The following is an 11512-nucleotide window of genomic DNA, read 5'->3' as shown; positions in this document are numbered from 1 at the left end:
TCAGAGCAAGGTGGCCTTGTGGCTAAGTCCTCACCTTGCATTTGCCAGAATCCCATATGAATTCTGGTTCATATCCCAGCTACTCCGCTTCCCATTCTGCTTGTGGCCTGGGAAAGAGTAGAGGACGTCCCAAAGCCTTGGGACCCTGCACCCTGTTTGGGCGACCCAGATGGGGATCCTAGCTCCCAGGTTCAGAGTGGCTCAGTTCCAGCCATTGCAGCTGCTTGGGGAAAAGATGGAAGATCTTTGTCTCTGTCTCTCCTTCTCTTTGTAAATTTGCTTTTCCAATAAAAAAAATAAGAAAATTAGCGACAGATTGTGCAAAAATTATGTTGTCCATATAATGACATCATAATCTTGGAGAAAACAGTATATAATTTTTGCAAAGGCTGATAACACAGTACCAACATTGGGCCCAGCGCGGTAACCTAGTGGCTAAAGAAAGCCCTTCAAAAGTTTTGAAGACCCTCCTAGCCTTTCACTCGCTGCTGGTTTCATTTTTAATTCGTAAACCTTTCATCAGACTGGCGCGATAACCTTCACATATGCCAAGGGAAATAAGAACACACCTTTATTCTTTCCTACTGGACTAGCTCCTTTATCATAAAGTCTCCCAGACGTCGCAAAAGATAGCCCAAAGGCGGGGGGGTGGGGGGAAGCAGCGTTGAAAAGAAATGCTGACAACTTTTGCATAAGGGTCAAGTCAGCGCGCCCAACCCTCCCGTGCAAGAAAAGAACTCCTGCTGATCCGCGCCAGCTTGTGAGCGGAACGCAGGTGTGCGGGTGTCGGGGGCCGGCCGAGCCCCGCCGCCGAGGACTGTGCGGCAGCCGGGGAACGGTTTGGCGGGGACACCGGGCCGCGGCCAGGCCGTCGAGATGCTCCCTTCCCTGCAGGAGTCGCTGGACGGGGACGATCGCGAGCTGGAGAGCAGCGAGGAGGGCGGCCCCGCGGAGGAGCGCAGGCTCGAGCCGCCGCCCAGCAGCCACTACTGCCTCTACAGCTACCGCGGAAGCAGGTGCCGGCGCCCGGCCCTGCCGCCCTGGCCCCGAGGCGCCCGTTCCCGTTCCCCATCTTCTCTCGCGGCCGAGGTCTCTGGGCTGCAAGGGCCGTCCTTGGCCTCCCATCCGCGCCCCCTGGCAGTGCAGCGTCCCCGCCGCTGTCTTTCCCCTCCCACCCCCCATTTCTGCCATACAGCCCCAGCCCCTGTCCTGTTCGAGGCCTCTTCCTCGTTGACTGACTTTTCCTGGGAACCGGCAGCTGCACGTTGCAGGGATTGGGGTTGACTGCTCGCCTTTTCCCGCCCGTGGGGCCCCACACTCCACTTGACTTGGAGTCTCTGCTCTCTGGCTTACAGATTGGCCCAGCCACGAGGGGACAGTGACGATGGGAGCCCAGGAGGTGCAAATGCAGACACTCCCTCTGGTGATGACTTCAGGTAAACACAGGACCCCAACTTGTGTTGGTATTTCCCCCGGGCGCATCCCTGGCCTGTGGATCAAACGGCCTATTCCTCCTACGCCATCTCCCTTTGGATCCTCATCCTTGATTTCTTGAGTTAATCACTGATTCAAGGCTGGGATGGAACCAGAGAATTGACAGAGCCCTTAGTGATTGGCCAGAATGACTGGATTTCTTCGTTGGAACTCCAGTACAACATCCACTATAGTGTTGTTATCGAGATTTAAGTCCAAGTCCTTTACCTCCACTTGGACTACTGTTTAACAGCCCCTGTACCTAGCGCTGGGAGTTAGCCTCCGGGCTCAGCGGGGTTAGCTCTCTGGCTCATTCATGTTTCCCAACCTTGTGCTCTGGTGCCTGGGCACAGCGTGGACAAGAGTCCATATTTATGAATTGCATGCGTGAATGCATCCTGACACTCAATGCAGAGTAACTGTAATACCAACATACTGCGTCTCCTGCATGCAAGAATGACTTAAGGTATTTTTCAGGTGGCAGGAAAGTATTGAGATATAGGTTTATGTGTGTGTTTAATTTGTTCTTAATAGTTATCTGAAAAGCAGAGTGATGGAGAGAGGAGGAGAGCTAGAGGAAGTTTTTCTATCCACTGGTTCACTCCTGAAGTGCCCGCGACATCCAGGGGGCGGGCCAGGAGCCAGGAACTCCATTCAGGTCTCATATGGGTGGCAAAGATCCAAACATGTGGGTCCTCACCCTCGAGTGCCTTTGCAGGAAGCTGGATCTGATGTGAGGAATAGTGGGGACTCGAACTGGGCACCGCGACAAAGGATGTGGGCATCCTAAGCAGCAGTTTGGCCCACAACACCGGTCCCGGTGTGTATTCAAGTCCTCATCCTGTGAGCTGTGTAATGAGGAATGCTGTGATGCTGGGGAGTGGTCTGGGTGCACAGATGAAGGACTGGCTCTGACCTGGGATATGTGTGCACTCATGCTACTGTCCTCTCTATTTATTTATGTGTTTGAAATTTTCCACAATATAAAACCAAAAATCTTGAGAAGTCTTGGGATCATATTTGCTGTGGTGACATTTAGTGATAGAAGGTCTTTTTCTTTCTACATTCTGTTTACAGGATCTGCTTATATTCTTTTTTTTTTTTAAGATTTATTTTTTTATTATTTTTTATTGGAAAGGCAGATATACAGAGAGGAGAGACAGAGAGGAAGATCTTCTGTCTGATGATTCACGCCACAAGCGACTGCAATGGTCAGAGCTGCACCTTTCCAAAGCCAGGAGTCTCTTCCGGGTCTCCCACACAGGTGCTGAGTCCCAAGGCTTTAGGGCATCCTCTGCTGCTTTCCCAGGCCACAGGCAGGGAGCTGGAAGGGAAGCAGTGCCGCCGGGATAGAACCGGCGCCCATAAGGGATCCCGGGCGTGCAGGGCGAGGACCTTAACCACTGCGCCACCGCGCTGGGCCCGATCTGCTTATATTCTAATCTAAACCTGAAGTTTTGATTTTCAGCTCCTAAAAGCATACTAGCCTGATGTGTTTTCTCATGAGTAGCAGGTAATCAGAAGTTTGAGGAAAGGCGAGGTGACACAGGAGAATAGAAGAGTGAGTGAACCAGGACATAGAGTGACAACTGGGCAGCAGTGAGGGCCCACTGGGTGCCACTAGCCATTAATTTAAAATGGGGATGCTGGCATGATGGCTCGACAGACTAATCCACCAGCTACAAACACCAGGATCCCAACAGGGCATTTGTGTCTATCCTGGCTGCTCCACTTCCCATCCAGCTCCCTGCCTGTGGCCTGGGAAAGCAGCAGAGGATGCCCTAAAGCCTTGGGACTCAGCACCTGTGTGGGAGACCCGGAAGAGACTCCTGGCTTTGGAAAGGTGCAGCTCTGACCATTGCAGTCGCTTGTGGCGTGAATCATCAGACAGAAGATCTTCCTCTATGTCTCTCCTCCTCTATCTATATCTGACTTTCCAATAAAAATAATAAAATAAAAAAATAAGACCCAGTACTGTCTATGCGGGAATTCATCCAGGTGGAAAGCTAGGATGACAAGGCTGAAGGTTAGCTCAATAAATATCGTGAGGGGAAGGCCAACCGCAGCTGGAGGACAGTGTGCAGGCACCCAATTTTTATTTGGTCATTAAATTTCAATTAATTTTAAAGGATGTATACTGGAGAGTGATATTAGTCTACGGTCATACCACCCTGAAGGCGCCCAATCTCATCTGGGGAGTGATACAGAGACTGCTCTAGAATTTAAGCTAAATGAAGAGAAGGGAAGTGAGAAAAAATGAGACTAAAGGGGGCTGTAAAAAAAAAAAAAGGTAGGGCATTTGGGCTGGGGGTCCCAGTGGAGTTCTACTGCTGGAGGAGAGAGGAAGTGAGAGAGGCAAGAGCAATTTAAATTGCCTGCTGACACAGGCCTTACCTGGTGCCGTAGGATCCTGAGGAGCCTCTACGGGAGGCAGGTGGCCTTCTCAAGGTCCAGGTCTAGTTCTGTGGCTTAGCCTCAGTTCTGTCCGCCAGATGAGTGTGAATGCGCGAATCCACCAGTAAGGAAAGTGTGTCTCTCCTTTGTCAAGCCTCTCCTTGGTGGACACTAACCTGCCGTCGGAAGTGGAGCCAGAGCTGCGCAGTTTCATTGCTAAGCGGCTCTCGAAGGGCGCCGTCTTTGAAGGGCTGGGTAATGTTACATCTGTGGAGCTGAGGTAGGTGTAAAAATGTATGCTGTGTACCGAGTTCTATATTTCAGAGTTCAGTGTGAGAAGTGATGCTCTCGCCTTACTTTGTGCTTGGAACACCAGAGCAATGTCGCAGAAGCTCACAGTGAATATGGTAGAGCTCATGAACTGCTTTTGCAAACCTAGATACAATTTTCCTTATAAAGCTGAGATGCAGTGGACTCTGTTTCCATGTTTGGATGAGGGAATGAGCTCGGAAAGGTTAAGTGGTTTGCCCCAGCCAGGCCACCGGCTGGTCCTACTGCCAACATTCAGGTTTCCACACAGGGGTCCTCAGTCCAGTGCCAGCCTCTGACTGTAGTTCTGTTAAGAAGTGAAGTTGGCCCTCAGAATGTTATGAGGCAGCCCTCAATGCCAAGGCCACAAGATAAACAGCTCATCTGCATGTGGCATCACTGATTTGTGAAGGTTTAGAGGAGGGAGAGAACCTGCTTACATCAGTGTAGACACAGGTATGCCATGGAGTGAAATTACAAGTTTTTATATAAGACAGGAAAATTCAAAGAAATGTCATGCCCATTAGGGTCTGCTTCAACCAAAGCCCTCTAGGATACGGATTCGGTTTCCTGCGCTGTTCCGAGCAAATCCCTGAGAATTCTGGGCAACTCTGAAGTAACAGGCATGCCAACAGTGTTGAAGATAACAGGATTCAGAGCAGTGCACAAAGTCAGAGGTGTGAGTTGCCAAAAATTGATATTTTGCCTTTTACTTTCTAGAATCCCAGGATACCGAGTTGGTTGTTATTACTGCCTTTTCCAAAAAGAAGACCTTCTTCCTGAAACAGCAACATTGGACCCTGAACAAAATCTGTCAGAGTATGTGGTCTGCTTTTTAGGAGGGTCTGAAAAAGGACTGGAGCTATATCCTTTCTTTGGTCTTTGAGGACGTCAGGGAGGAAGATGTGGGAAAGCAAGTGGGGGAATAATACTTACAACCTGTACAAAGTTTTTGTACTCCTAGATGTTTATTTCAATGCCATCTTATTTAGGTGGATTTAGGTGGTTTAGTTAGTGAAAAAAGGGAGAGAAAGAGAGAGAGAAAGAGAACGCTCCCGTCCCATCTGCTAGTTAACTTTCTAAATGTCCACCACAGCCAAGACAGGGCCAAGCCAGAGCTGGGAGCTGGATTCAGGTCTCCCAGTTAGGCGGCAGGGACTCAGGTACTGGAGCTGTCAGTTGCTGCCTTGTAGGCTGCGCCAAGCAGGAAGCTGGAACCAGGAACAGTGCTGGGACTTGAACTCAGGCACTCCAACATGGGGTACAGGCATTCAAAGTGGCTTCTTAACCACTAGGCCCAATGCCCACCCCATCCTTGGCCTGTTTTAATTTACAGTTTGTATATCTGGAAGACTTTTCTATGCTTCGATGATTCATCCTTTATTGCTTCCTTAAGAATATACTTTCAGACTTGAATTGGACAAGTACATCCAGGGACTGAAATATGACATGAACTGTGAGGTAGGGTGATTAATACTGATTAGAGAAATGACTAACATCTGTTACTGCTCTATCTAGCAAATATATAGGTAGACATAAAGACACTGAAATTCAGAAACCTTGCCACCTTGTGGATTGACAGGCGATCTTGGGGAGGGGGAGAGCAGGGGAAATGTCCATTTATGTTTCAAAAATTGCACAAGACTGCTCCTTTCTCAAAAATTCAATCTGTTTTCATTGAGTGGCATATAAAAACCTGTCTGTGGAATAAGATGGCTTTTTCCACTATCTAAGCACATTAGAGCTACATTCTAGTCGTTTCTATAAGTGACCTATATAGGCTCTGGCACCCAAGATATACTATACACTGGGTGTAGTTGTCTTTGGGCATCAAAGATTTTTTAGCCACGTCCCATTAATCAATTCTCTATTAGATATATCTGTATTGACTAACATCTCAACCTTTTAAAACCATGCCTTCAACATGCAGTCATGGTTGAAGTTATAATTCAGGGATTCACTACCATGTAGTGACAGTTCTTTTTACTTGTAACATATTTCCAAGACACCACCGGAGGAGAGGGCCAGAGGGAAGGAGCCAGGGGTGTGAGTCTAGGGGAGCTGCTTACCCCGGCCTGGAACTCTGCATGTGGCTCGCCCCAGAGAGAAGCCACCTGTGTGGAGGACAGCACTCCGCCAGCTGGTGGGGGCACAAGGACTCTGACAGCAGAGTTCTTTCCATCCTCCTCTGCTCCTGTTCCGTGAATGCATTCACTACCTCAGCCATTCCGTGGGCATCAGGTAGCTCACGCTGCATGCTTCAGACATTACACCACTTGTGGGGAACGAGCATTATGAGGATACTATCTCTAGTAAGTGCATCATTAGCTGGGGAGATGGACATGGAGGTAAACACCCAACTCAAGGAAAGAAAGAACATGGCACCCTGTTCATTCACTCTTTTCACTTTATGTAATGGACTCTGAGTAGGTCTAAAGAAATTTACTGCAGGGTCAGTCCCTACCCTGCCCAACAAACCTTTTCCAATTTCCAAAGCCAGGAGCTCCTTCCAGGTCTCTTTTTTTTGGGTTGTTTTAAGATTCATTTATTTAAAACAGTGAGTATGTGTGAGAAAAAGAGGGAGAGGAGGGCAGGGAAGAGAGAAAGGTTGACTTCATCATCTGGTTCACTCCCTAGACAGCTATAGGCACCAGGACTGGGTCGAGCTGAAGTCAGGATACCAGGACCACATCTGGGTCTCCCATGTAGGTGTTGGGGCCCAAACATTTGGGCCATCCTCCACTGATTTTCCCAGACCATCTGCCAGGAGTGGATTAGAAGTAGAGCAGCTGGGATACAGACTGGGGCCCCATGGGATGCTGACATTATAGGAAGTGGGTTTACATGCTGTGTCACAATGCTAGCCCCCATAATTTTTTTTTTAATTGATAGTGTTAGGTTATAATAGGAGGTGTCTATTCCAGTTCTTTTCACAGAGCATATAAAGAAACTGTTAAGTCTGCCAAGGGGAAGGCTTATAACTAAGCATATGTCATCTTTTGATTTAGGAAAGGGGCCTGGAGAAGAACATCAAGGCGTATCTGAGCAGCTGGTTTGAGGATGTGGTATGCCCCATCCAAAGGGTGGTGGTTCTCTTCCAGGAGAAGCTTACCTTTCTGCTGCACGCTGTAAGTGTTGTCTCCCTGAAATCAGAGCCACTTTGACAGAGTTGTGATCTTTTGCTTTATTTCTAGTTTTTGAGATGTGTTTTGTTCATTTGGAAGGTAAAGTGACAAAGAAATATTATCCACCTACTGGCCCATTCCCCAAATGGCTGCAACAGTAGGGTTGGGCCAGATTAAAGGCAACAAGAACCTGGTGCTCCATCTGGCTCTTCCGTAGGGGCCAGGTATTAGAGCTGTGCTCTGCTGCCTTCCCGTGCACATTAGCAGAAAGCTAAATTGCAAGTGGAGAAGCCGGGACTCAAACTGTTACTCTAATATGGGATAAGGGATCTGGTGTTGGCACTATGTCATAATGTAGGTCCAAAGTTTATGTTATTTAAAGATTGATTTATTATTTTTTAAGATTCTTATTTTTATTAGAAAGTCAGATAAACACAAGAGAGGAAAAAAGACAGAGAGGAAGATCTTCCATCTGATGATTCACTCCCCAAGTGACCGCAATGGCCAGAGCTGAGCTGATCCGAAGCCAGGAGCCAGGAGCCTCTTCTGAGTCTCCCATTCAGGTGCAGGGTCCCAAGGCTTTGGGCTGTCCTCGACTGCTTTCCCAGGCCAGAAGCAGGGAGCTGGATGGGAAGCAGTGCTGCCAGGATTAGAACCGGCGCCCATATGGGATTCTGACGTGTGCAAGGCAAGGTGGTAGACTATCACGCCAGGCCCTGTTTATTTATGGCCCAGCACCATGGCATAATGGCTAGGCCTCTGCCTGCAGTGCCAGCATCCCATATGGGTGGCTAGTTTGTGACCCGGCTGCAACTTCCCTTCCAGATACTTGCTAATGGCCTGGGAAAGCAGTGAAGAATGGCTCAAGTCCTGGGGCCCCTGCATCCAGTGGGAGATCTGAAAGAAATTCTTGGGCTTCGAATTGGCTCAGCTCTGGCCATTGTGGTCATATAAAGATCTCTTTCTGTCTCTCCTCTTTCTGTAACTCTGCCTTTCAAATAAAAAATTAAGTGAACTTATTTTTAAAGAATGCCGACTTTAAAACAGAAATATTTGAAAATCAAAGTTACAGACACAAGGAGCTAGAGATCTTCTATCTGCTAGTTCACTGTGTAAGTGGCCACAATGGCCAAGGCTGAGCCAGGCCAAAGCCAGGAGCTTCTTCCAGGTCTGTCATCACATGAGTGGCAGTGGCCATCTGCTGCTGCTCCCAAGCCGTTAGCAGTGGTTGAATTGTAAATGGAACAGCTGGGACTCAAACCAGTGCCCGAATGGGATGTTGGCATCTCAGGTAGCAGCTTTACCTGCTGTACTACAATGCCAGCTCCAAATTTCTATTCCTTACAGTTTGGGTTTACTAATTTTTTCTGAACCTTACACACCCTTTGCCACTACCAGCAAGTATTCACTCAAGCTGTGCTAGCAAAATAGATCACATTTTATTAATAACTAGAAAGTTAGATTACTGAGACTTGAATTGTAAATGCTGGCTTAATTTTCCTAATAGGATAAAACATTTACAAGAATTATTAATTTGTATTTATTGAAAAAGCATACAGACACAGATTTGCATCTGCTAGTTCAGTTCCCAGCAGCCAGCACTGGGTCACACTGAAGGCAGGAGCCCAGAACTCAGTCTGCACTCCCCACTTGGGTGCTGGGAACCTAGCTACTTACGCTATTACTTGATGTCTCCTAGAGGACACAGTAAGAGGAAGCTGGATTGGAAACAGAGCCAGTACTTGAACTTAGCGGTTCTAATATGGGATGTGGGCATCCAATGTGAAAACTTAACTGCTGTGCCAACTGCCTGCTCCAGCATAAAGCATTTTTAAATTATTACTTTGTGAAATGTTCTGGGAGGGTTGTCATTCCAAGACATTATGAAAGTAAAACAATTCAGAAGTGATGTGAGCAGCCCTGGGGATCCTGAGGCAGCCCCTGACGGTCACCGTCTAGTGTGACAGTAATTTGGGACGGCTGCTCTCTAAGGAACACGTGTGTCAGCCAGCTTCTTGTTTCCCTCCCAGGCTTTGAGTTACACTCCTGTGGAAGTTAAGGAATCCGATGAAAAAACAAGGAGAGACCTTGACAGGTAACGTGTTTTGCCACTCTTGGCCAGAGCTTTAGTTTTCCTGCCGCGTCCCTGGTGCAGACGCTGTGCAACGGGCCTTGTGTGTGGTAGGTTTCTGAGTGTGGCCAGTCTTCAAGGACTTATTCACGAAGGCACCATGACATCTCTATGCATGGCCATGACGGACGAGCCCCAGAAGTCCGTGCTCATTGACTGCAGTGGCTCCCAGCCTCGGTTCCACCACGCAGGTAAGCCAACAGCTCGGAAACAGCCTTGCTAGCCTTCTTGCCAATCTCCAGCCCACCTTGGCGCGGGGACAGACCTTCTGTCCTTGCTGCCTGTACAGTTTGATGTGGCTATCCCAGGCTTGCAGAAAACAGTAACTCTAGAGACACAGAGCTCAGGGCTCTCACACATACAATCAAGTGTGATGGCCATTAAGGAAAAGCAAAATACTCCATATAGGATCAAGAGACACAATGGTTTGTGGAGAAGTTTAAAGAAATAAGTGAGAACAAAAATACTTTCTGATAGGAAGGGAGGGGCATATGGTGACAGAGGGCACACAGGGGCTTCTGCTGCGTGCTGTGGCCACTCTGCTGGTTCCTAGCCACGTAGGAACATACTTTTTTCAGGCTTTTGCAGAAGTCCTAAATTATTCATTATGGGCCTTTATGAGACCCTATCTTGAGCTTTTTAGGATTTATTTTTTATTTATATAACTTCTCTAAAATGTTTTGTAGGAAGCAACCGGTTTTGTGAGGAGTGGATGCAGGCTTTTTTAAACGGTGCAGAAGGGGGTAACCCTTTTCTTCTCCGCCAAGTACTGGAGAACTTTAAACTAAAGGTAACTGATTGGCTGTGTGCCAAGTGTCACATACCGGGCTTGTCTAAAACTTAATTAGCTTAGCGTCAGTGACAGAGTAACAAAACTGCTCTGTGCAGCTGAGAGTAACAAAACTGCTCTGTGCAGCTTCGAGGCCTCCTGCCTAGGACCTCCTCCCGCTGGAAGCAGCAGCAGGAATTTATTTGTTCAGGAGCTTCTGCATGAATACACTTTCATTCCCAATAAATAAAACTTGGGTGTCTGCTTGCTTATATTTAAGGGGCATCATTTTATAACTCCTGACTTCACTTTGTTGCAACGCATACACACAAAAATTATTCATTGCCTCAGAGTTCAGAATTTTGGTAGGGGAGAGGGAGTGTCTTCACTTTAGGCAATTTTAAAAGTATCTTTACATAAGAAATTTTGCTGTAACAAGGACAAAGTGTGTTGGCAATAAAAATGATGGAAACATTTTGAGTACAAAGCAAACATATCAACAGCGAATGTTGAATTCTCGGCTGGATAGGAGATATTTTCCAGGCTTCCTCATCATCTCACTGAACACGTATTTGTGTAATCTTCTTCCAGGCCATACAAGACACAAACAATTTGAAGAGATTTATCCGACAGGCAGAAATGAATCATTATGCTCTGTTTAAATGTTACATGTTCCTGAAGAACTGTGGTAGTGGCGACATTCTTTTGAAGATTGTCAAAGTGGAACATGAAGAAATGCCTGAAGCCAAAAATGTGGTCGCTGTCCTTGAAGAATTCATGGAAGAAGTTCTTGCCCAGAGTGTCTGATCATGTTTTGAGATCACTGTGTCACCAAGTTGTAGAGTCAAAGCCCTTGTGTTCGAAATTACAGTTGTTATCATTGCTCATAGGATTACCATTTGAGATTATTTGAAACGTTCCAGAATCTTTTCCTTTTGGTACTTTGAAATTTTAATTAAATACGAAAAGCTGAGGAATGTCTTTCCCAAGGCCTAGCTGTAGTCTGTCATGGGCCCCTTACGTTCTTGACTTCAGAGGTAATTTTGTGGCTCCTTTCGGGAGTTTGTTGAAATATTCAGCAGCTTTTCTCCTCAGAATTTTGTTATTTTTCAATGGATCATAACTTCTTAAAAATAAAAACAGAGGGAGAGAACTGGAACACTAGTTTTAGGATTAGCGCCACCACACTATTTGCAGATAGACTTGTGCATCCCGTGGGTGCCTGACATGTATTTTCATCTGACTGATAATAGATGGACAATGATGCCAGCTTCTATGTCAATATGCAAATAAATCATGAGTGAATGAGAA

The 11512-nt window shown here is 47.0% G+C and overlaps 1 protein-coding gene across 1 annotated transcript; it reads left to right on the top strand.

Annotated features, from left to right (window-relative positions):
* Positions 1 to 840: 840 nt before the first annotated feature.
* On the top strand, positions 841 to 11512 carry CUNH17orf75 (chromosome unknown C17orf75 homolog). The gene is made up of 10 exons (XM_041001065.1): positions 841 to 1016; positions 1356 to 1436; positions 4022 to 4147; positions 4897 to 5040; positions 5580 to 5637; positions 7185 to 7304; positions 9332 to 9396; positions 9487 to 9623; positions 10119 to 10222; positions 10793 to 11512. Exons 1-10 carry the CDS (start codon positions 877 to 879, stop codon positions 11006 to 11008), a joined length of 1191 nt encoding a protein of 396 aa, XP_040856999.1. The 5' UTR covers positions 841 to 876; the 3' UTR covers positions 11009 to 11512.

This window comes from Ochotona curzoniae, unplaced genomic scaffold, assembly GCF_017591425.1.
Source record: "Ochotona curzoniae isolate NIBS_2020 unplaced genomic scaffold, NIBS_Ocur_1.0 scaffold_2453, whole genome shotgun sequence".
NCBI classification, from domain to species: domain Eukaryota; kingdom Metazoa; phylum Chordata; class Mammalia; order Lagomorpha; family Ochotonidae; genus Ochotona; species Ochotona curzoniae.
This window is presented reverse-complemented; position numbering and strand designations above follow the sequence as displayed.

Excerpts from the sequence above, each read along its gene's own strand:
- CUNH17orf75 (XM_041001065.1), top strand. The coding sequence starts at position 877 with ATGCTCCCTTCCCTGCAGGAGTCGCTGGACGGGGACGATCGCGAGCTG. Across the intron at positions 7,305-9,331 it reads TTACCTTTCTGCTGCACGCT|GCTTTGAGTTACACTCCTGT; the intron begins GTAAGTGTTGTC and ends TTTCCCTCCCAG. Across the intron at positions 9,397-9,486 it reads ACAAGGAGAGACCTTGACAG|GTTTCTGAGTGTGGCCAGTC; the intron begins GTAACGTGTTTT and ends TGTGTGTGGTAG.